We start from the raw sequence: 25,822 nt of genomic DNA, 5'->3' as shown, positions 1-25,822 counted from the left end.
AGACGACCATTCTGTAAATTAGTAATTTTAGGGACCGGTATTGACAAATCAGCAACAGTGTTATAACTAATAGTGTGTCAAGGTCAGTAGTTTGTCGCCCTGTTCTAACACAACTTACCTGATGCAGCTGTATAGTCCAGATCTTTTCATGCACAACTCTTGAATTTATGCGGAAACTGATGAAGTCTTGAAATTTAAGCATACTGAATATTTATCTAAATGCATCTTCTTCAAGTGTGCAGGTGCAGTGAATTTAAGAAGTGAGTGCATAGTGCGCTTTCCAGAAAAACAAAGCAGGTTTATTCAAAACACTGATCAGTTTAATACAGCAATAAACATGGAAACATGTCGATGCCAGAATTCCAGATGTGAATGATCTTAGAAAAAATAATCATCATTTGCACTCATTTATGAGCAATCATTTCTTGATAAAGTGTCAGAAATGTAACTTGGCATTTAAGCCGATTTCTGATTTTATACTCATTAGCGTATGTCTTATAACTGCAATTTTTTTAAACACAGCCTCCCCATAGAAGAGACAGACGTTTGAGTTAGGACCACAGTTAAGATAAAGCCAGGTTATGCTGTAAAAAGCCCCATTACTGAGCAACTTCCAAATGCTGCCACAGTGCTGCAGGAGTCAATGTGTGTATCTCACATTCTCTCTGCACATTGCTGATACAGAGTAATGGTCATGAGTCCTGTGCTTTGGTCTTGGAAGAAGGTGTAAAACTGACCATATTTGTATGAAACATAATCATAGATTGTGTTCTCACTCTAGATACAGTCCCCAAGCTGGTCATATTAAATAGTGAAGTAGATATACTCAATCTGTTAAAATTAATCAAAATCAAATCAAGCTTTCATTGCATCCTTTATTAATGGAAAACATAAGTGAGATGCTGCATCTTCAAAACTAAAATGGAGAAGCTTTTAATTGCATGTAAATGGATCTCATGCTTTTAATGACACTGAGTTTAATCCAGCTCCTTGAGGCACTGGAGTAGGTATGATAAATATGACTGGAAGGAAAGTAGTATTATTAGATTGAAAGCTTTAACCCTGAGTAGAGATCAAAGAAAGGTATATACACCTATAATAAACTCATTTATAGAAGCTTGTTTACGTTACTGGAATCAGATTCTTAATCAACTCTATCTAAAGCAGGTAAAAGAATTCAACAAGTTAAAAGTATCCCTGTTTCAGTCAGTGGTTGTTTTATGAGGGAGTATTAATATTCACTGAAACTTTGCTTCTTGAGACCTCAAACTGAACTGCGGGTACCTGCTGATCCAAACTAAGAGAAGTCATGAATTCTGCCCACTCACTCTGCACAGTGCCAGGTTAAAGACAATTGCTTGTGCTGTTTACTGTTGACATGCAGAAACCTAAACACTCATTCATTTTAAGGTGTAAGAGAACTGTGATCTTTTTCCTTTATTATCATCATCTCTCCTCTTGCCTTCCTCCAAACAAAAACACTGGGAGCAAAACTCAAGTATGCAAGAATGTGACAGTGAACAATACAGAAATCAGGGTGAGACTTGCTTCAATAAGACTTCCAGAAGAAAACTTTATTCGACCTTCAACTGCTGGGTAAACTCTCTTCATTCTCTGGAGGTAACGGGAAACAACCTCAATATCAGGTTCACCTAAACAAACAAAAAAATTAGTATCCTCTGTAGCAGCCTAGCTCTTAACCAAAATTTAAAAACCTGTCTAAAAATTGCAGTTTTAGCTCAAATCTTAAAGCAAACTGTTTTCTACAGTTTGCCATGCTGAATCAGAACACAGCAAGACAGTGTAGGGGTGTGGAGACTTGTTTCTTGTGCACAGATAAAAGAAGAATTCTCTTTGGACTGTCTGGCACGCTTTTTGTTTTGTTTTGCATCTGTCACCGCTGTAACTTCCAGTCAGATTTAGGTAGATGGTCTTCCACCTGCTTGGGGTAGAGTGCCATAGATCTGGCAAAGCTACCGCTTGGACCTTTTCAAATTTAACTGGGTTTTTCTTTCAGGAAGAATTTCTAGTCTGTGTGCTGCTGCGTGCACACAAAGTATGATGTGGATTTTCTGCAGTGGAAGATCCTCTTCAGTCACTGTTGCCAACCATGTCATGAGCCCCTTCTGATTCAAGCTCTTACAATTCTAAAGTGCAACACTTCCATCTTAAAAGTAATCATAGTTTTGCCCCTCTGCTATACTGTAAAACTTTACCAGAACCTGTCAAGTTGTTCCCTTTCATTATTCCTAACAATTCCTCTCTATATGAATTTATTTCTGCATACAGATACGTACTGAAAACTACAGCCTCCCCAAATTTGCAACCTGCACGCTGAACCTAATTTAAAACATAAATCCTACCTGTAAGAATCAATTTTAAATTGAAACAGCCTGTGGAACCAAAAAAATAGTCTGTAATGAAAGTCCAAAAAGGAAAAGTTTTTTGGTAAAAGTGTGCTTTTACCATCTAGAAGCCGAACATACAAAATTAAAGTTCTGCAAAATGTAGATGCTACTAGAAGATACATTTTTTTTTTTTAAAATACAGCACTACATCCTCTCTGTGTTTTCAGAAGTAATGAATTTTAATCTCAACATTTTTTTCATGTTTCCCTTTGTCCTAAAAGATGTACATGTCAGTTGTATGAATGCAGCATTTATAACAGTTTGCATGCAACTTTAGAGGATCTTAAGAGAGCATTGTGAAACACCTCCTTCCTACCTCTCCAGCGTGGTGTCTGTCGGCACCCTGCGTGCTGCTGCCCGCAGAACTCACAAGAGTCCTGCTGCTTCTGGAGGGGCAGAATAGTTCCCGCAGAGCAAGTCGGCATCTTTCCCCTCGCCCTCTTGCTCACCTGAGCTGCACATCCTTTAGTAGTAGAGGTGATGAGTCTGTCTTTGCAAATACTTCTGTACAGTGGCAATTTAAAGTCTAAAATAGCGCTTTTGATGTACTGTTTAGTAACGAGTCCAAGTGCAAGGCAGTACACATAATATGTACTCTAGTGTGTATTTTGCTTTTTTTCTGGTTTATCATGATCTCAGAACTGCTCTTTTAGCAGTGCTGCATTGGTAAGGCTCAATTTCTCTTTGAAACTCTTGTGATTTAACTGAAAAAGAATACAGTTGCTGGCTACAACCAAAACTAGCACTCCAGAGCAGTCAGAGTAGAAGCAAATTTAATCTATCCAGTAAAAGCAAAAAGTCTGAGACTTGTACTACAGAAAGATCTTTTAACTTTCGGGAAATGTTTGTCTGCTATCCTGTCAGTACCCATACTTACCTTTACTGTATCCGAGATTTTTGTCCTTCAGCATATGATAGCCATCTCCTCCAAATAACATGTAGGATGGAAGAGTCACATTGTATATTTCATCCATCTGGAGTGGGACATAGGTTGGGACTCGGCAGGCTGTGCAAAGCACTTCTAAGCTAACAACTCTGCTTCCTGGGGCTCTGGAGAGATCATAGACCACGTGGATGCCTACAAAAATACATGTTTGAGTGCCACTTTATGTGGTGCCTATTGAACACAGAGGGTTAGAAGCAGCGTCCTCCATTATCTTCAGCCGACCCTTTACATTAGCTTCTCTGACTGAGAGGTTGTATCATTCTGAATTATATCAGTTAATGCCCTGTTTTCATTGCATACTACACAAGATGCAAGAAAATTCATGAGATTAGAGAATTGCTGAAGCACTGTCCCACCTCAGTTACTTATCTGATCATCTGTTGTCTTCACTACTCCACAGAAGGAACTTACCAGTCATAGGATCAGGATACTGCAAGATAAAAATACCCTCCCTTATTTCTGTAGTCATATGCTTTCTCATTCCCCTGGCTTGTTGGCTGAAATGACTTCTTTTAAAGCCAGCCAGCCACCCTAACTTAGCGGCTATTATGGATAATAGGTACTGTCCTGAAAAAGAAAGCCAGGCCAGGGCTGAAAGTTGCGGTTTCTACTCACTAGGAGTAGGAGAAGTAACATTTCTAGTCGTGAGCTTTCTTCGGTCAAAGCCTGGGGAGAGTTAGGCCCCCAGAACAGCACTGCCAAGAATTTGCTGATCAGGAAGCTACTAAAGCTCGTCCAAAGCACAGACGCTCTTCCAACCCTGGCACTCTTCCTGCTCTGGATCTTCTGTCCTGAACCCTTTCCAGGGCTACTAGTTATCTTCTTTTTCTGTGAGGAGGCAGCAAGCAGAGGGACTGCTGCTGCTTTACCTTAGTGGTAGCTAAGAATGTGGTAACCTACTGGTGAAAGTGCGAGACATGGGTTGGGTCCTTGACCTGTGGGGGTTCCAGATTACATTGGGGGGTAGGGCCCCCATCACCAGCCTATATGTGGGGGCAGAGGCATGGAGGGGGGGAAAGCCATCAGCCCCTGCCCTTGAAGTTTAGCTTTTCTGCTTAATAAACAATAAAATCTGTGCTGCATCACAGAGAGACCACGAATAAACATGACTGTAGCCTAGTACACATCTGGATAAATACATGGGAAGCTGCAACTCAAGAAATGCCCATGTTTTTAATAATAAACTGTTCATCCCTAAAATATTTAGAAATTCACTGCAGCCATTCCATAGCCCACTTGGATTAACTCTAAAACTGTCAGCAATTATTAGGCAATGACACAAAATTATTTTGATAAACTGAACCTTGCAGTAACTGACAAAGATACCCAGTCTGGGGTTTCAGGTAGGCTGCCAGTGAAGAACTGAAAACTGGACTTTGTTGTAGCTATTACTGTGTTACAGCTACACTCAATTACATCTTCCTGTAGTTAACCGTAGTGTTAAACTGCTGCCTTTACAGGTTACTGGACCAACTGGGAAACCTGTCTCTGCTGAAGGGAACAGTGATGGCCTGTGTGCTGCAGCGGCTCAATTAAACATACGCAGGACAAAGAGTGTTACTTAGCTGGCACATGTGAGGAGCAGGGCTAGGATGTATGCCCGACTTGATTTCCATTCTTAAAGAGGCTTCCAGACCAACAGAAGGGATGGCTGGTTTGGAAAACTGAGAAGAGGAAGGAAGAAAACGTACCTCCAACCTGCAGCAGCTCTCCGCTTCCTCTTCCGTATCTGCGCACGCTGTGCTCAAAAGCTTCTTTCAGAGTGGAGCCTTTTACCCTTACCAAATCAAAACGACCTCCAAATGGCAAGACAGACAGCAAATCTTCCACAGTAATGCTACCTGGGGGAATGAGACTTTATTTACTTTTTTTTTTTTAATTTACAGAATTATTTTAAGATCGTTTAACAGTATGTTTTTGACAACGAACATGGCAAATATAATTTAAGAAAATGAGGGCCAGTGGAGGTGACAATCACATATATTATCCCGGTCAAAGAACCTGCATCTTTATCATCCTGCAAGTATCAAGACCAATAAATCTGAGTTTGATGTAACTGCATTTATTGCTATTCCAATAACTCTACTAAAAGAGATTACAAACCACCAACCTAAGATGAAGAAACACAGCTATTCTTACTAAGGCAGTTTTTCCAGTTGCTTAAGATTTACTCACATAGTCCTACAGAAAGATCTAGCTAAGCTGAAAAAGGTATTTGTTTTCAGGTTTCATTTATCAGGAAAATAAAAACTGTAAAATCTTAGCACTCAGAAAAATCGAGAATTTACTTATTCTGCAGCGGACTACAGAAGGCTCCCATCGACCATACTGGATGGCCCTCTACAGCAGGAGGTGAAGAATATCCACTCTTTCTTTGTTCAAGGCAGCAAGGAGAGAGGGAAATTATAAAAAGCATTGTGTACAAACAATGCTAGTGACTTCTGATAATGTCAGCCTGAGTGCAGTTGTGCTCTAATGATGGATAACCATTTGAGAAAGTTTGAAATCATTTCCAAACACTGTGCAAATCCCATCAAAACAAGGCCATTGTGTTCAGGCTTACATGATAACTTGATTCTTCCTTCTTGATAAAGTTGTCGTTCAGTTTGTAATTTTACATACCATTAGTGCTCTGTTCATCAATGGGTGACCGTATCCCACCTCCATTCAGGATGCACATTGAAACATGGTTCCATGACTTTTTATCCGGGCGTCTGACATTCTCATAAAGCTACCAAAGGACAATGTTTAAACTGATTTTTAATCTTCACTTAGTCTAGGCTCTGGAAATTTACACCCAATACAATCTGAGACTGAAAAGAGGCAAAGGTTTTATATCTTCTTTGACATTACCTTCAGCCCCACTGTAAAATAATTATTAAAAAAACACAAGGCAAACCACATTAAAGTATTTTGCTTTTTTAAACTTTTAACAAGAAAAATATTTCCCTTCTTCTGTAATGAACTTTCCCATAGTCTGTGGGTATATGACACGACCAGAGCAGGTCAGCTAAGCAAAGGAAGGATGATTTTTTTTTATTCCAATGACTATGATAAAGACAAATGATTTCAGCATATTTGGACAACTGGGAAGTGAAGAGTACCTTAAATTTGGCTGTACATTAAAAACATGTAGGGGAATGTGTAAATTAATCTAGCTCTTGTTGTAAATTGCAGGAAATTAAGATTTTTCAGCTTCTCCAAGATTGGTTTTTAATATTTGGAATGGTCTTGGCAAACTAGAAGGATGTAGAAGAGTGGAGGAACAGGGAACAGGTATACTGGATCAAAAGACCCAAAAGTCTACTCTGCACAGCATCATGTCTCCAACAGTGGCAAGACTGACAAAATGTAAGGACAAGATAGTATTTGCTTGCAGCATCTTAAGTAGTAAAGAACATGGAGACTGGCTATTTACTCACTTGCATAACGATGATAAGCCTACAGTGTTAATCCTCAGAAATAACTGAGCAGAACAGAAAAAAGCTGAGAAAAGAAACAAGGATAATGGAAGGGATGGACTAGTTTTTGTACAGGAATGACTATAGTTATGACTTCAGTCTCACAGAGAAAAAGAAATACAAGAAGGACATGACAGAAGTCTATAAAATCAAGAAGGGCATGCAGAGGCTAGATATGAATCAGTGTCTTTTCTCATTTCAAGAATGATAAAAAATGTAAGAGAGATTCAGAGAGGGGTGACAAGGATGGTCAAAGACACAGAAAAGCTTCTGAACATAGAATGATGATGTATGCTTGGACTGTCTGACCTGGTAGAGACAATGGGAGGAAAATATTTGAGAAGCCTGTAAAATCATGAGTGGTGTGAAGAGTGTTGGAGAGGGACCAAGTGTTCCAGTGCAAGGACTACTCCTTGGCCTCCAGCAGGCATCCAGCCAGCGGGCAGCAGGCTGCACACACACAAAAGACCAAGGTCTTTGCAGGATGTGCACGTCAGTGGTGGAACACCCTGTCACTGGCTGTTGTGAAGGCTGAAGGCAGCCGAAGGGAGATGGGGCAAGTTCAGGGAAGAGAACTTCCAGTGGGAAGTAGCAAATACCAAGACACCACTTCTGGGTTGGGAAGTCCCTGAGCTGCAAGCTGGTGGGAGCCATGGACAAATATTTGAGTACTGCATCTCCATGGGCTTGTCCAGGAGTACGCTCTTTCCTCACCACTCCCCTTGGTCACTCTTGGAGACAAGATGTTGGGATGGTCGGTCGTGTCCTCTGTTCCAGTTTGGCCACCTCTCTGCTGTACCCCTATGCCAAGTGTTTGCAGCCTCAGACTTGCAGGTGTGTAAATGCTTTGTGGCTCCAGCTTAGTGATCAAAGTTATTGCCTATGGCCAGATCCATGAGATATTCTTAAGTTCGTAACTCATAATCAATGAATGGATTGTAACTCTCCACTCCTGAGAAGAGGCAGTTTAAAACAAGAGCTCACACAGTACTGTTAGCAATTTCAAAGCCTGACTTTGTGGCAATGCTGCCAGACATTTATGGCAATGCTCATTTTCTGGAAAGAGTCACATTAGTGAACATTTTTCCCTGGAGCACCCAAAGGAAATGGTGCCGCTGAGGGAGAGTAAAACAAACAAAACCAGCTAATTTAAAAAATGGAAGCAACTTTTTGTAAAGAGACCTTCTGGTGCTACGTGACTGTTAAGCCCAATGATATCTGTCAGGATGCAGCAGGGGCTAGTGGCTCCCTCTGAGCTGGGTGCTGGGGGCTTTTACCTCTTCTGCACGCAGCTGTGTGTATGGCCTTTCCCCCTCCTTTGCTTCAGCTGGCACATTTTAGGCTCTTCAGAGGGACAATTCGTTTCAGTAATTCTGCAAAAAACTACCCAGAAGGTTTTTTCCTGGGCTAGTGCGTTAAAAAAGGGTGACAGCAGAGCTCAGTGAGTAATGACAGGGCAGACGGTAAGTGCTGCGAGCAGGGGACCAGTAGCAGGGCGGGAGAAGGACAGGGGAGCCGAGTTCTCCTCCTTGCTTGAGGAATGGGCTGGGATTTTAGAGCAGATGGCTGTGTCTCTTAAAACTGCAGCTTCAGAGACAGCTGTGAACAAGCCATTCTCTGTATGCGGATATATACAAAGAATAAACCGCTCCTTCCTCTATACAGCAAGATTCATTATAGCCTTGCTTCTGACAGATCATTCTAGGGACGCACCAGAAGTTATGGTGTTGGAAAGCAGCACAGAGCTTGTGTGCTGATAGTTTGGTGCCTGGGAGCATTTCATCTGATAGCTCTGGAGTAACATTTAGATGTGATTGTCACCTATGGTGGCCATGTCTTACCACAGCATCACAAAGCAAATTTCCCATGTTACACTCTTGGAAACGGCACGCTTGGTTTGTACCATTCAGGTAAACACTAGTTCTTCCAATCTCTTTAGAATAATTCCCCAGGTTTTTCCTCCATTTTTCCACTTCTTCTTTAATGTCCTCATCTATAAAGTAGTATAAAAGTGTAAAATAAGCATTGCACGTATCTCATATTAATGACATTTCAGTGAATACAAAGCTTAGGAAAAAACCCTGCTCTTCATGATTCTGAAATGTTACACTTTCCCTAAAGGCTCTTCAAGCAACATGACATCTACACTCACTTCAAACAAAGACTGTAAAGGGAGCAGGCAGGACAGGACAATCAAATGAACAAGCTATTCCTGTGCCACAGCAAGGTTATCTCCTCTGTAACACCTAAAAATATTTCTGCCTAGTCCTGTTCTAACCTTTGACCAATGGGGTTTCTAGCACCTCTCTTGACAGATGAGAAATTCTGTACAAGAATTTTTAATAGACAAGTGAGCTTGGTCTTAAATATTTGACATCATATCCTTTTTTTCCCCCTAATTATAGCTTCTTTCCATTTAATGTAGTGTTAAAAGGAATACTAGCTCAAATATCAATGTCAAGGGATGAACCCTTGATAGAAATTAATTCTCTATGCACATCTGTCTGCCAGGTACAAATCTAATTCTTTCAAAAAAGAAACAAAGATACTTGTATATACAGACAGATAATATCAGCTATTAATTTTAAGCAATTTGTCATGTAACTGTCAGCAACAGCAACATTTACAAAATGGGAATGCCTGTGTATCTGAATTTTTACTTTTACTGATATCAGAGAGAGAATGTAAAGCCTCTTTATATCATCTCATTACATTAATAGAACACTGAGAATAACATAGTAAATAAGAATATCTATAAACACATCATTTTTAAAGGATTTTTGAAATAAATACTCTGGTAGAACCTAGAAAGTCTGATAAAAGCTCAGAGCTTCATACAGCAAGCACTGTACAAGAAACAAAGACTAGAGAACCAGCCCCGGATAATACAGAAGTAGGTAAGAGAGCTCGGACAGAGTTACGAACAGAAAGCAACAGAGAGACTCTCTTCTTCCCAGTTCTTTAAATGTTTCAGAGCTGAAACACTGAACACACTCAGCATTGAAAACAAGAAGCTGTTGGGTTTGTATATTATATTTGCACATTGCCAGAGTACTCCAATTATTTTCTGGAACATTTCCACTCTCCTCTATTGCCCTAAACTCTGTTCTGAAGAACCCAGCCTCTGGCAAATCAGTGTAAATTAGTCTTCATAATATTTTAAATCATAATTACAAGGCTAGCTAAAATGGGGTCTGCTAAATGGTGAGGTAGTGTATCACCTGAGTTCCTACAAAAAGACTTGTAGTGATTTTAAATAGACAAAAACGTACACTGAATTTGTGCATATCCAAAGGCCACTGTTCAGAAAGAAAAGTAGATGCAAATGGGTACACCTGTAACACAGCCTGAACCCTATACAGAAGTGAACTGCAAGCTCAGGAAGAAAGCTCAATTCTTCTTTGACATTGTACTGTGTATTTAACATAGTAACACTTGAATTGTAGTAAAGTGCTGCAGGCAAGTGCAAATGTCTAGGCTACATACCTTCAGGAACACTGCTGTCCAGCAGAATGGGGTTTCCAACTGCTTCAACTACATTTCCTTTCTTGTCAAATGTAACATTTAAGTAACCAAGATATTTTCCATAAGCATAAGCTTGTACAACTGGCACCTTTCTCCCATCATCTGAGTCAACCATGAACGGATATGGGCCAGCTGGCTCTTCAGTAGAGGGTGGGGTGCCTGCATGAAACAAGCATGTAAAGCTGGTCTTCAGCTCATGTGACCTTCAAGGAATTATTAGAATGACACTTCAAATGTTTCTCAGCCTTTAAAAAACCAAATAGGATATTAAGCAGAAACAACAATGAAAGTACTGGACAACAAGCACACATTTGATTGTTCAGTTATGCGATTTCATAAGAGACAATGTTGTTTTCAGGACATGAGCTCTAATAACTGCCACAGTGTTTTTTAAATTGTGACAGCACTCTCCTCCATGACATCATGTCACAATAGCAACAAAGGAACTTTTCATTCCAATTATTTCAATCTAAACCTCTCAGTAATGCTCACATACCAGTCTCTGGCTGAAAAGTTTATTGTTAAACCTTCACACTACATTATTCTGTATCAGATAGAAAATGAGAATGTTAGTAAAACATACATAGGACTTCTTGATATGAAAAAGTCTGAACTATTTTTATTGATAATATGTAGTCAGAATACCTACAACAGGTTCTGTGAGTCTGTGCATACACCCAAATGATTTTTTTTACTATACCAAACTTAGCCTCCAAAATTTTAGAGAGGCTGCAAACTCTCTGCAAAAGCAAACTTCCTTAGCATTAGTTATGTGGTCATGTATTTAAAAGTCCTATCAACCTGCAAAGTTTGAAGGATGATTAGATGTAGGACTTGGAAACAGACAGATTAAAGGAAGGCATTTACAGAGAAAAGAGAGCTCAATTGACATAGGCTACCACAGCGTTCAGAAAACACGCAGGGGAGGAAAGTGGCAAAGAAAACTACACAGCACAGCTCTTGTCTCAAGGGTACCAGCCTTGTCCCTGTCTCCTTGACAGTATTATCTGAGTAGTATCACTCCCCGCTGATATTCCCATCAGTATTTCTACCCCCCCCATCAGCAAAGACCAGGACCGGGCAGCTCTGGGAGGCATTGCGTGCTGCGTGGCAGGCCCCACTGCAGCGCCACGCCAACGCCTGCTGCTTGCTCCTGTCCCAAAGCTGGTGGCATTTCCCATCCATGTGTTGGCGAGAGCTGGGGTGCCGGTGGGGCAGGGGCATGGGGGAGCAGGCGCAGAGGACGTGGATCCGCAGGAAAGCAGGCTCTTCACTTCACTGCTCACAGAACAAACAGTTTCCCTCCATTTACCGCTCTTTACGTAATATGAAATCCTGGAATAAGCAGCATGACAAATGTTCCACACTAGAACGCCAATATGATTCACATTTACCTCTAATCCCCCCTCTTCTCCAGGGACTATGGCTGTAACAAACTACAAGTAGAACCAAATTTACCAGAGAACTGCTTTTTTCTACTTTTAGACTGGCCGACAGAGTTGGTTTCTTGTTGGTGCCTCTTCACCATTCGATGTTTATTTTGGGAAGAATTTAAGAACTCCTGTAGCTAATGAGAACCCTGCATGCAAAAGTGGCTTTGGGTTTTTTTGAACTGTAAAATGAATCCATTTTGATCTCTTGCCCTGTGTAGTCCTCGAATAAACAGAGCATTAGCAAGAGAAAGCTATGCTTTCTAGTCATCATTTTAGTTTACATCAGCTGTGCATGATTAAGTGCTTGTCCAGAGCCTTATTCATTTCTTGCTTTCTGAAGCAATACTTATCATTATGACATTATTCCATTGTAACATAGATGTGTTCCTTCTGAAATGAAAAGACTTTTCAGTGCATCTTATCCCCAAAGAAAACAGCACTAGAATCAGTCAAAGTGTGAGATGCTGTTTCATTACAAATGCACAAACTCATACTGGGTAACGGAAGAACCTGTAACGCTTGCCTATTTTCTTACCTTGTTTTAGCCAACACACTACGTTCTCAGAACATCCTTTCTGATGTAAACCAGAAATTAAAAGCTCTAACCTAAAACTACTGTTACTGTTTGAATCAGTTCTACAAACCCAATACATAGACACCTACACAGACACTTAAAATTAGATGTTTACTCTGCAGTCAAATCACTTGCACAGATGTGGCTATTTCATTGTGAATGTTGGCTGATGGCTTTGACTCAGAAGGGAATGGTTCACACATGCATTCATGGTGCTCCTGGATGGATCAGCAAGTGCTTCTCAGCACTTGGAATAAAAATTATATACTCAGACCATATTCTGTCAAAAAATGTATCTTGACTAAATAAGTGGATACATATTTTTTGGTGTATCTCTCCTAGATATTTCTTCGTACTTTTTACTTTTCTCACCTCTCCAGTGTTAATAAAAAAGTAAGACAGACTTGTTTTATCAAAGCAGTACACCCCTTGGAAAAGGGATCAGAACCCACCCCCAGCTGAGGTCTTTAATGTGAAGGCTGCAGAGTCCCATCCCATGTGCTATCTCTGGCCTTGTGAATCCTGAACAGCTTCAAATAGGGAGAGATGGAACAGCTTGACCTAGTCTAGTCTGACAGTGGGGTACTCTCTGGGATGACAAGAGATGTGCACGTGAACTTCTACAGATATGAACTCAGATACCTCAACTCGTGGAGCACTTCAGATCACAATTCCAAATTGTGAACAGCGGCACCTCTTTGGACCACACCCAATAATGCATTCTGACTACTATGGTTACTGTTTAGAGGCACCAACTCTATACAGCCATTGAACAACAAGCCTGTGCAAAAGAATCTGGATTCCACTGTGTAAACCCACAATGAATGCACACTTTGAATACTATGTGCATCCTTGACTTTCCCATCTTAAAATACCTTAATAAAACTGCTGAAAAAACTGCTGCAGCCAATGGGGAAAGGGCTGCACACAGATAAAAAACCAAGGTCCCTGCAAGAAGTGCAGGTCAGTGTTGGAATGCCCTGCCACCAGTTGTTGTGAAGGCAAAAGGCTGAAGGGGCTCAAGGGGAGATGGGGGAAGTTCAGGGAAGAGAAGTTCTGGTGGGAACTAGTAAATACCAAGACACTACTTCGGGCTTGGGAAGTCCCTGAGCTGCAAGCTGGTGGGAGAAGGGTCAGATCTGAGTACAGCATCTCTACAGGCTTGTCCGCTCTTCCCTCACCGTTCTGCCTCAGTCACTCTTGGAGAAAAGACATTGGGATGGATGATCCTGCCATCTGTTCCAGTTTGGTCACCTCTCTGCTGCACCCCTAAGTGTTTGCAGCCCCTGACTTGCAGGTGTGTAAATGCTTTGCATAATAAATTGTCCCTGAGGCTAACTTCAAGAGATATTCTGAACTGCTTAATGTATAACTGTAGCATGCTATTTTTTTCTGTTTAACATGTGGAATAGTAAAAGGTGAAAGCCTGGATGAGACAAAAACAGGCATGAGAAAGTGAGAGGAGAAGAGTAGAAAGAGGAGAGGACAGTGTCAAACCTATAAGTGGTTAAGATCCTAGGGTACCTAGTTCTACCCCTGTGGCTGGGGCACAAGGGAAATTTTGCTGAAAATTACAGAGTCCCTGTTATACTCTCAACCAGTTAATGAAGTTTCTGCTAAATTTAATGAGCTACCTTTGATGGTTTTAAAATAAACAGCCTTTCTTTTGCTTGTGTCCTTACACACTGGCACAGGGAAGGCAGCAGCACTGGAGAAGCTGCTGATGGCAGGTTCTACCTAAAGTAGCATTGCTGTGGAAGAAAGCAGATCAACAGTGTTCATCTCTGGAATGATGTCTATCTCTAGGGGAAAGAAGAATAAAGTCAGAGGTTAAAAGAGGAAGTGAAAAAGACAGGAAACTTGGGAAAAGTTTTTTAATGACAGGGCTAATGGAGACTTATGAATACAGAATCACATTCTATGGAAAATAAACATTGGTATCACTTTTGAAGTCTTAAATGATTGACTGTTTTTGTTAAGTCACATACAACGTTAAATGTAAACATCTTGTTTACATGTGTGAGCTTGAAACAGATACAATACGTTTGGCAGTAATTCACCAGAATTTCCTCTGTCCTACTTTGTATAGGTCACCTCGAACATCCACAGCATTAAGGAACAGTTCAGTGAGTTAGGGCACTTCTTGCTCACAGACTGTTTTAAATTCTTCCATGGAAGTTACGGACAGGTACCAGCTATGAATCCGGCCCAGTACAGCCAGCACTAAACTATATTTGTGAAAGTTCTCCCAGTTTAAAGAGAAACAGTTTCAGCTTTGTTTTAGAAGCAACATTTTAATAGGAAGTAAAATACCTGTATAGAGAAATGTGTTTGTATGTCCTCCAATTACAACATCCACTCCTTTCACTTTTTGGGCAATATTTTTGTCCACAGTAAAACCAGAATGTCCTAGTGCAATTATTTTGTTCACTCCCATAGCAGTAAGTTCATTCACTTGTACTTGCAATGCTTCAATTTCATCTTCAAAGACTATATCATCCCCTTAAAAAAAAAGAACAAACATGAATGTATTTACAAAGTACCTTAAATACTAGAGGTTTTTTTTAAAAATAGTTGATATTGGATACTATTTTGTAAAACTAATGGAACTTTGAGTGTCAGTGGCTTTCAAATGCCCTTAGTTGATTCAAGCTCCTGATCTTCTCCAGTCTCTCAGGAGCACCTGTGTGCTTAGATGAATACAGCATTCCTGCACTGAGTTGTATGTACTTGCCTATAGTAAACAAGTTGTAACTCCATAAAAAAATTCCAGTGACACCAACTGTGGGATCAAAAATTGAATGGCTTTTGTTATTTAACTAGAGAAAGGAAACTAAATATGTCAGTAAGTGTTTGAGTATAAAACTTGTATTGTACTATAAAGCTTTTTTTTTCCCAAATTATATTTCTTTGAGATCTTCTATCTTCTCCCGAGTTAAATCTTTCTCTTTTTACTCCATACTCATCTCGCTCTTTCCCCCTCTCTCCCACTGAGGATTTAAGCAGCACCTTCTTCAAAGTCCTGCACTAAACTCTGAATTGCCTTTTTACACAAATTATCTCACCTAATGTGAACCACTCTCAGTAATACCAATACAGCACAGCCCACAACTGAGCTACCATCCTGAAACAAGAACCTAAAGAACGGAAAGTTGGGTAGAAGAAACCTTTTCTGGACCACAATGTTGGGAAACTCACAATCTTTCTACAAGGTTTCTGTGCCCGCTGCAATTTTCTAACATGACAAACAGTTATGAAAGCACTAGACAAACATGCACTTTTATCCTGGACACAGTGTTTTGGGTTGCGCAAAAGGACTTCCTATGTAAGAGTCTAATTTCTTCCACAAAGTTTTAAGAATAGAGTTTAAGAAGAGTCAAGAAACTGTAATCCTAAACTTTCCAGTGAAGACAACCAAGTAACATTTCTACCAATTCCCCCTCTACCTAATTCCTCTCCTTCCTGAAGAGTTTTTTGATCAAACCATTTTGAAATACGCCTTTAAAGTCAAAAGATTTACATTATTTCATAACAAAGGGAGGAGTGAAACGAATTCACAATCCAGTGCAAAATGTCTCAGGAAATGAAAAGGAAGCTGCTACAATGGAAGAGATAAAAGAGGGTTACATAAATTGGTTCACCACCACACCCATTGAATAGTTCTGTTACTGCCAGAGGGAATCTCTGTACTGCACATTGCAGAGTGAATTGTGCAGTGCATCCCCACATTTTCTTCCAGTGGACCTCTTCTTAGAATCAGAGAGTCATAAGCTAATTGAGGTTGGAAGGGACCTCAGGGGGCCATCTAGTCCAAAATCCACTCAAAGCAGGAACTCAAAGCCAGCTGAGGATGCTCAGGGTCTTGTCCGAGCAAGCTGAAATTCTACAACCTCTCTGGGCAACCTGTTTCATGGTTTAACTGCTCTTACTGTAACAATTTTTTTCCTTAGGTCCCACCATAATTTCCTGGGGTACTACTTAAGCCCATTGTTTCTTGTCATTTCTCTGCACCCCTCTGGGAAGAGTCTGTCCCTGTCTTTTCTATAAACCCCCTTAAGACAGTGGAAGAGTGCACTTAGTTCCCCCTTAGCCTTCCTTCTCCAGACTGAAGGAAGCCACCGGCTTTAGCCCCTCTTTGTACATCCTCATGCTTGACAGAAGCTTGGCCTGATGCAGAGCTACTGGCAAAAGGGGAAGTCTGAGAAACACTCCTTGAGCATAGGCCCCTCAGATGCTCGTCTTGCACCCATGGACCAGCTACACCAGCCATGCACACCACAGTGTGGAGACCAGTTCTGTAAAGAGAGCTGAGCTCTCTAAACGAAGAGCAAGAGTGAGCCACTGACTAGATGTGCTAGCACGCAGTGGCCTGCAGGCTAACTTCTCCCATGGTACGCAGCCAGGTGGCCCATGATAACCAAGCTCTCCCCACCAGCAACAGCTCTGCTACCTCTCTATGCCACTGCGGTCTACAATGCATCATATACTGAGGACGTATTATTATTAATCTTCAATATATATTAAAACAAACCAACCTACTTGCATAATGAGGGGAAAAACAAGGCCTGTCCCATGCCAGTAAGTCTGTCTCTCTCCCGGGGCTGTGACGGCAGGGCACAGGCAGCCACCAGTGCTGGGGCAGGCAGCAGCACTACCAACCCAGCGACTGCCTGCTGCCCACCTCACCCTCAGAAAGGGATTCCTGCTTGGGGGCTGCAGGGCCTTCTTGCACCCCCTCTCTGTGACCTAGCCGTGGCATCTCACACAGCTTCGTATCCTAGTCATCTCAGCACCTGATCTAATTGAGCTGAAATGGGCCAGCAGGATCAAAAGTTATACAGCAGGGGACTGCAAGAGCAATTGCACAGCGCTCATTTCTCTGAGAAACCAGGCAAAAAGCAATATATTGCTTAGCACTCAACTGCGCATTTTTCAAAACAATATAAATTGAAATAAAGTGCTGATTTAAAAGTTAGTTATTGCTCAGTATTTCACTTCTCTTTCAAGCCATTAAACTGATGTGACATCCTCTTCTCTTTTTAAATGGGGTAGAGTTTCAGATAAAACATCCAAACAGTGCTATAAATGAACAAGGAAAAAGAACTGGCTGCATGTTAAAAATATTACACAAGCTAGTGTGAATAAAGTGGAATAAATGGAATTTAAAATTCCATTTTAGAAAACTCTGCCAAGTTGATAGGTTTAGTAAACATTTCACTGCCTGCAGGGTTACAGAGTAAGCAGCTTTGGGTTTTCACCTTATACAAAAAGACAGTGGACAATATATTATTTCACACCACTGAAAGTGTATGTAGCATCTCTTGGGCCTGTAAAGACATTGACTATTTTGTGGGGTTTACATCATTGCAGAACTAAAGCAAGTGAGCTGGTACCATCAAATACTAGAAAGATGGTCTTGGGATTATCAGCGCAAAGCAAATACATAGACAACTCTTGTCTATGTGCCAAGTTATAAACAACTCTTGCAGGATGTGCAAAAACTGGCTGGGCATTCAGCTGAGACAGCTGCATACAGCAAAATGGAGGAGAACTTTAGAAAAACTGCCAACTGGCTGTAATCTATAAATTGTGCTAAGAGTTCCCCATCCCTATGGTTTCCAAACAGTAACATTAACATACCTTCAGCAGAGATTAATTGTTCCTTCACAATGGAAACACTGAGATTTAAGGACTTTATACTGTATTCAAGTATGTTGATAGCTGTTTTAAGCAGACTATGAAAAGTACAAGTTGTAATTTCGTAATTATGTGGAAATTATTGAGATTTAACAATAGAAGAAATCACACGTACAAAAGATTTCCACAGAAAGCAGTTATGTAGGAATTCACGTTTCAGCATTTTCAAGCTTCCTTTTTGCCTTGAGAATGCCCTAAGAGTGTACAGCATGCCAAACCAATTGCTGCAGAGTCTGAGTAAACTGAATCATCTGGAGGAAGTGTGCAGAGATAAGCAAGGTGCTGAATTTAAAATTCACAACATATCTTATTCATTGAACTAAGGAATTAGGTTGATAATTATTTTATTACTGACCCACCTCTATCATGATTTTATCAGTCTGAAGGATTGCTAGGTCACGAGTAATATATAGTCACTGAGTTATACTAACATACCCTGAATTCACATTTTCAAAGCTTCCAAATGTTCCTCCACACACTGAGAAGGCAAAGCAGAAAATTATAAAAACTCTGATCACTATAAATGCTGCTGTTAGAATTTGCCTTGCATGTTGTTCAGTTACACTGTGGGATACACTTAGCTTAGGGCTGCTTCGGCTCCAGCTACGGAGCTAACAAGCTTTCCCTTTTAACACTGTTTTTTCTAGTTGCGGTCTCTGTTGTAATGACTCAGCATACCGAGGCATTCAATACGATGTCTAGATGTTATTGGAAATGTATTTAAATGCTTCAGAGAATCATTCCATCACTACCTGGGTTTTCCTCTAGTATATTTATTTGCAAGAAAGTTAATTTGATGACCTCACTGCACCAACACAGTTGTTTGGAAGATGAGCTGAGATCTATTTTATTAATCCTTAATGAAGAACAATTTTGGCTGGCTGTCCATTTTTCAAACTTAGCATGATGTCAGATGATATCTACCCTCATGCCCTCAAGCACAGGTGAAATTCTATTGCCTACACAAAATACAGATCGATTTTCTTTTTCATTGGGGGAAAAAAAGAAAGGACTCCAAAAACACATCACTGTAAAATAGAAGTGAGATACAGAAGTCTATTCTGACCTCAGACGTCCACTTCCTGATAGTTTAAACATATAGCATAGGAATTAAAAAGCACAGAAGGACCAGTTTTATATTCTAATACTTCCTCAAAGTACTGAATATTCCTTTTCCCAAGCAAGCTATGCATTACTTCTTTATTACTAAGCAATGGAAAGAGAAGTAATAATATGAAGTCCTTTTTCAATGTGGATAATGTTTTAAACTGGTGCTTAGGACATCCCTATTGCAAAAACCAGGGAAGAAAGTCTGATTTTGTCAGAGGGGGGCTGAGCTTTGAGCAGGCAGTGACTCAGATCTCCTACAGCTGATTTAAATGTGTTTCTCATTCCAGCAGACCATTTTATTTTGCTAAAAAAAAACAATTCAACAAACCAAAACCCCTTAAATGTTGGAAAAAATAGTCAGAAATTGAGAAGTCTTTTTCCTCATCAATTCTAATTTTACCCATGAATGAAGCAATTGTGGTAAAAGCTGAATGGGTGTTCCTTCTGTAGTCTAATTTCTGGAAATATTTGAGAGGCTAAAAACATCTTGGGCAACTTCTGCTTCAAAAACACATATGAAGTTCTCCTTGCTTTTACTAGGGCTTGAGCATGGAGGCATCCAAGAGCAAAATTTCAACACACAGAGAAATGTCTTGAACCCATTTCACTCTAGAGACAAACTGTATTCATGTTTTAACACTTGTTTAAATGGATAAATAACAATAAAATATAAAAGAATATAAATCTAAAAACCCAAACAACAATAAAAACCCCAAAGGCCCCCCAGCTCTCCTGCAATCTCAGTGACCTTCTTATATTCTTAGATAATTCAGTGATTCTAAATAATTCAGGTCTGCACGAAAATGGCTTTTAATGTTAACAAGCCTTCTCCAGTTTAAAAATCAGGCAGTTACAAAGTTGAATAATACAAGTAAATACGGATAAAACAACAAACTTCTCACTTTTCAGCTGAAAACATTTGTCTTTGGATTCAAACAAGTGGGCAAGTAATAAAATAGTAACAGAGGATATAAACTTATATACTAAAGAAAACATACCTGGCTGTGACAGAAAAGAGGTTTCCTTTGTAGTGTAGCCAACAATTCCTACTGATTCTGAGTCAAAATGTACTATTTTAAAAGGATTAACATATTTCATCATTTCGTTCGCTAATGGGGTTTTCCCCTTTATGTTTGCACTCAGGATTGTAAAATTAGCATTTTTAAGAAGAGGATCCAATAATCCGCTCACACCTTCATCAAACTCATGGTTCCCCAAAGCCTGTGAAAAGCAAGAAGAAAATATAAAACCCTACCTCCAATATTCAGTCTAAATACTCTCATAAATGATATATAAGGTATGTTTGAGAAAACAGTATCTATGTTCTAGGGAAGAAAACCCTATCTTGTCTAAACCAGTACATTCTTGTTTCTCATGGAAGACAGAAATGTTAATTTTTTTTAGGTTTAGGTTTTTGCTTTTCAGACTCTCTTATATTAAGATAGATGTGAAAGTTGAAATCCAAAACCTATCTAAATAGGTGTTTGTAATCAAATACCAGATTAAAACCCACTGGGTTTTTATCCTGTAACTGCAAGAAAGAGGATTAACAATAACCACAAAGGAAAACAGGTATTTTGTGTACGGAAAATACATTGTTTAAAAAAATACCAAAGAAAATGTTAAATGCCAATGGCAAAATTTGTTATCTTTAAATAAAACACGTTTTAAGAGCTTGTGCTTAGACTACAGTTTTTAAAAACATATTTAATTCACATTTAAGAGTTCTTGTGTAACAAGAAAGTATCTTTTTCTAGTCATCATCAATACCTAGTGGAAGCTCTAATGTTTATCAGCCAGTGAGAATCTCCACAGACAATCCACAGTAGGATATGCGCACCCATAACACTGAAGTGCAAAGACCATCACACAAAATGAGCAGTCTGGTTCATTCATTAGCAAGGTAATACCAACAAGATGAGAATGTTTAGTTGTTCTAGGTTGCTTAAGCAAACAAAAATGGACTTACCTTAAAGGGCCATGAAACTTTCTCCTACCCGCCCCTTTTTCATGCTCAGCCTAAATTGCCACACGCCTGTGCCCACAAGTTTGGCAACAGCCAGCAAAACCTCTGTAGATGGCAACTTTGCAGAAGCACAGTATACGCAAGAACCTTGTAGCATATTTAGGTGTTAGTGAAGGAAAAGATATGTCTGTAGAAACGTGGTAATAGTGTAACTTGGTACAAGTTTTCAGGTGGCAACTAAGTAAAGCATGAAAGGGGTGTTTAAGCCACCAGGCCAACTCTTCCGGACAAAAGCGTGCTCATAATTTCATTATGAAGATTAAGTGGGGAAAGTCACAGTCATCATCTAAAAAGACTTATATACCTCTCTGCTCTACTTAGATAAACAACCCCTATGTGTTTGTTCCAACTTTTATTCCCCAAACAGTTTATATTAACCCTGATCACGTTCCAACCCAAGCAGGACCCTGAAGCCACTACAGACATGGAAGCTCAGTACTTCAATCAACTGCTCGGCAGTGTCTTTCTTTTGTGGGAGACAAAGACCTCTGACTCCTCTGATTCCCACAGAGAGGTACTCAATGGCCCTGTGGAAAAATCAGGATATCAGCAGTAACTTGCGTTTGCAACAAACTGCTCCTGCTGACACTAGTGAAAACACTACTCACACCCCAGGGAAGAAGCCAAATTGTCGGCATGCTGCTGCAGGACTTTTCCAAAAGAACTGAGAACTATCTTTAAGAAAATCCTGACTTGGGAAGACACAATGTACTCCAACTATATTCCATTTCTAACCATTTTCTAAGTGCAATCTAATTTGCTGTAAAAGATAAAAAAAAAAATTTAAAAAAGAATAACACGCTAAGGAAACTCATTTTGATACTGACTGATGTTCTGAAGAGGCATCCACAGACTGGTAGAGCATCTCAAAATGGTAACAAACTATTTCCTTTCGGCTGATACATATGTCTTCTGTTCCTCCTAAATATGCAATTACCCCCACCCCCAAAAAAAAGGTTGCAATTCAAATAAGAATTTGAATTGGATGTAACTGCCATTAGCTTGTTGTGAAAACCCCCCCAACCAACCACTTATAAAACCTTGTTTCTCTTGGCTTTGTATCTTGCATTTGGATTACTTCATGTCCATTAGGATATAAGCTTTGATCAAAACTTTTCCCATGGTGTGGGTGGTTATAAAGTTTCTTGTTCATGAGAAATCACTGGTGGCTAATAATACAGTTTTATTTTTGATGCAGCTCCTCCTCTGAGGAGGAGGATGTGGACCGTTTGGGGTTCCTGTACTCTAGCTAACTACCCTAACACCAGAGTTTCCAGGACTCTCTACCTGTGCAATATCCCTTCACCAAATCTGAATTCATTGGCCAACATAAGCGTAAGTCACAAGGGGGAATATTCAGAAATATTCAGGCACACAGCATGTGATCATATAATCCTCCTTTTCACAAGAAACCAGGCTGAAAGTATTTCAAAATCAGGATAAAAATTAACAGAAGGATGCAATTTAAAAGTAAAACCAGAAGACTTCTATCACCCCTCCAATTACTGCCTCTGTGGTACTTGATTTGGATTTTGGTGTTAATTAACACCAAAAAGCAAGGCTAGTGCCAAGAAAATTTGGAGGGCAATACCTAGCGAGAAGATAGGCTTGAGGTGATAACAGGCATAAAAGAGAGAAAGGCAAACCTAAAAAAGGAAATTTGCCCCATTCGTGGAACAAACCTCTAATGCTGCAAGGCTGCCCTAAGTCCTTGTAAGGCTCCTGCCCCTATTCTGTAACAACTTCTATGACTCATGTTCCCTCCTTCATCCTGTTTGTAACCCTACTCTGGTATCTCACTTCTAACCATTTCAGTAATCCCCACCTCTTCTGTTAGGGATGTGACTTCCCAAATTTTGCTTTAAGAAACACTAGCTCACCCTTCTGCAGTGTGGCTCTTACCTTGCTCCCTGTGCCCCCCGCCCCCATCCTCACTGCATGGTCCCCATGGTCCATGGACAGAAGAATTGAAAAAGATGCTGCAGCGCTGCCCAACACTCAGCATCTGTCCTCAGGCTCTTTGGTAGCAGAGAAGGGTCCTGAAGTCTCTGTAGTTTCTCAGTCTATCCTGTCCCCTTCTATCCACTGACAATATTCAAATTATAATATGCAGCACCTCCACAGAGAGCAAGTGGCTGACTACTTCACCTAGGGCATTAGCATCCAATACAAGCCTCTGGCTCTGGTGTGGAATTATTTTTTAATCTTATTCTGATGAAAAAGATCATGAGATCTCCTAAACAGTCTGCAGTTGCTTCCTACATAATGTGTTTCTAAAACTGAGCACTAGTTCAATACTGCTGATTTCGCCTGAAAGAATTTCTTCTTGTGATATGATCAGGAACTGTACAAGCTCCCATCCTGCCCATGAACCAGTCAAACCAGCAAACGCAAGGCTGAGAAACGACAGCCAGCTTTGGGAAGAAAGGTAGGAAAAACCACCTCAAGCTAATTCTGCACTGCAGAACCCCAAAGTGCTCCCCAGCTCTCAGTGGGGATGATTCCTGAATGCACACACTCCTACCTGTCACCAATGGGAAGAAAAACCCTGTTAATGTTAGTTTTACGATTAGGAAACAATTCATTAGGCCATGTGAACAAGGAGCTGTGTCCTTCACAGAGCTGTCTGTCTGGTATGAAGCGTGTTTAGCCTAGCAGAGTGCACTGGGGCATCACTTTCCCCTCTGTAGCTGTTCTGAGGCAGAGGGAAGAAACGGGTGAAGCCATTTTTACCTGGGAAAGGAAAGTGCGGTCCCTTCCAGAGAAGGCAAAAAAGATGAAGACAGAGGATGCGATATGCACAGATTTTCCCCTCAAGCTGTCAACTGGGATGAAATAAATATGCAGTCACTCTCAAACATAACTTTAATCTCTCTCCCTTCTGCGGTTGTATGCAAGCAAAATAAGCCACGACAATTCTTTATACATTAATAGGCTATTGTCCTGACACAAAAGATTTAAGGACATGGAGTGACATCCTCCAATCTCAGTCTCAAATTCTCAGCACACCCTTCTCTCAGCACTTGGACAACCAAAAGAGACAGAGTAAAGGTGCAGGACTGGCACCGTCTCAGAGAGCTCCAGCACAGATGCGCTGTTACAGTCCCTGGGCCACTTGCACACAGTCGCTTACACCACGTCATGACCACAGCTCTGGTGGGGCTGGACACGACCAGGGTGGGACTGACGAAAACTAAAAATCCTCACCCTTCAAAGCAGCACTGCCAACATGTGCCACCCGTCCCTTCCCGCAGGGCAGAAGCTGGCAGGGCAGGCTGTGAGCCTCGGCCAGGGTTAACCCCTCCGTCGCAGGCCAGGCTCCTCGCCCGGCTTTTGCTGGGCTCGCTTCCATACCTCTGCTGACCCCACTCCAGCAGACTCCGTCCAGCCCCCGCCCGCCCCAAGCCCCTGCCTCTCCCAAGGGGAGCTCTGCCGCTGCCTGTCTTTTTCTCTGTGTGGCCTTGGCATCAGCTCCCGGTTTCGGGCTGCCCGTGGGGCTGCCAAGCTCTCGACTTCATTCGGCCGGGTGCCCGTCACCTAGCACAGGGCTTCTCTTCTCCTCGCTTACCTCCCGGCCGGCTTTGACCCCGATTTTAGCGTGGCCGGCGGCCTCCTCCGATGCAACGCTACGCGCTCAAGGAGGTGGCAATGGCGAAAACGGCAGCAGGGGAGGAAAGGGAGGCACAGCCCCAGCACCCAAGGGGGGGGGAAGCCCCCCACCGCGCTGCCCGCCGCCCCCCGGCCCGCTTTACCATGGCGTCGTAGCGCAGGAGGTTCATGAAGTGGACCGCCTCCCAGCCCTTGAAGCGGGAGAACCACACCGTGCCCTGGTACTGGTCCCCGGCGTCCAGCAGCAGAACGTTGCGGTGCGCGGCCCGCTCCGCCGCCACCCGTGCCGCCCGCCGCGCCACGCCGCCGAAGCAGCCCGCCGCCCGCTCCGCGCCCGCGCAGCTCCGCGTCCCCGCGCCCTGCGCCTCCACCCGCCCGTGCACGTCGTTGGTGTGCAGCAGGGTCAGCCGCAGCTCCGCCGCCGCGGACAGCACCGCCGCCGCGCACAGCCACAGCGCGCCCGCCAGCCCCGCCATGCCGCGGGGGCTCCGCGCCGCTCCGCGGAACCAGGGAGAACGGGGTGGAGGGGGGATGGTGGTGGCGGCGGGAGCGGGAGGAGGGACGCGGGGAGCGGCGCGGCGGGGCGGGGAGCGGGCGAGCCGCCGGGGAACCCGCGCAGCCTGCGCGCCGCCCCGGGGAGCCTCCGGCCGCGACCCGCCCGCAGCAAAGGCGCTCGCTTGCCCGTGGGGCGCGGAAGCCGCAGGTGCTCCGCGTGTGCGGGGCGTGTGCGAGGGCGCGGGGCGGCCGCCGGGGACCTTTCCTCGCCGCGCCGGCTGCGCCGGGCGGCCGGCACCCCTGCCGCCGCTCCTCGGGGCTCTGTGAGCCGCAGGCACCGTCCCGCGCCCGCGTACCTCCCCCGCGCCCAGCCCCCCCCGGGGTCCTTCACCGCGCCGCAGCTGCTGCCGGGCCGGAGCCGGGCTTTCAGCCGCGAGGTCAAACGAGATGAAAATTGAGCCAGCAGCCAAAGGACAAACTCCATTGCCTACAGAAGCCTTAGTGAATGTTTAGTACGCTGAAAGGAGTTTCCAAACCT

General features: G+C 42.2%; 1 protein-coding gene across 2 annotated transcripts; it reads right to left on the bottom strand.

Annotated features, from left to right (window-relative positions):
- Positions 1–277: 277 nt before the first annotated feature.
- NT5E (5'-nucleotidase ecto) lies at positions 278–25,277 on the bottom strand. 2 transcript variants are annotated; one of them, XM_074862006.1, is made up of 9 exons: positions 24,933–25,277; positions 20,153–20,375; positions 14,661–14,849; positions 10,302–10,499; positions 8,657–8,808; positions 5,977–6,085; positions 5,046–5,195; positions 3,286–3,486; positions 278–1,652 (listed from the first exon to the last, which is right to left on the bottom strand). In XM_074862006.1, exons 1-9 carry the CDS (start codon positions 25,263–25,265, stop codon positions 1,495–1,497), a joined length of 1,713 nt encoding a protein of 570 aa, XP_074718107.1. In that variant the 5' UTR covers positions 25,266–25,277; the 3' UTR covers positions 278–1,494. The 2 variants fall into 2 exon arrangements, with proteins under 2 accessions (XP_074718107.1, XP_074718108.1); XM_074862007.1 differs by lacking the exon at positions 5,977–6,085 and having other exon boundaries at positions 8,719–8,808.
- Between the last annotated feature and the right edge of the window lie 545 nt (positions 25,278–25,822).

This window comes from Strix uralensis, chromosome 3, assembly GCF_047716275.1.
Source record: "Strix uralensis isolate ZFMK-TIS-50842 chromosome 3, bStrUra1, whole genome shotgun sequence".
In the NCBI taxonomy this organism is placed as follows: Eukaryota; Metazoa; Chordata; class Aves; order Strigiformes; family Strigidae; genus Strix; species Strix uralensis.
Note: the sequence above shows the minus strand (reverse complement) of the source record. Positions and strands in the feature narration are given on the sequence as shown.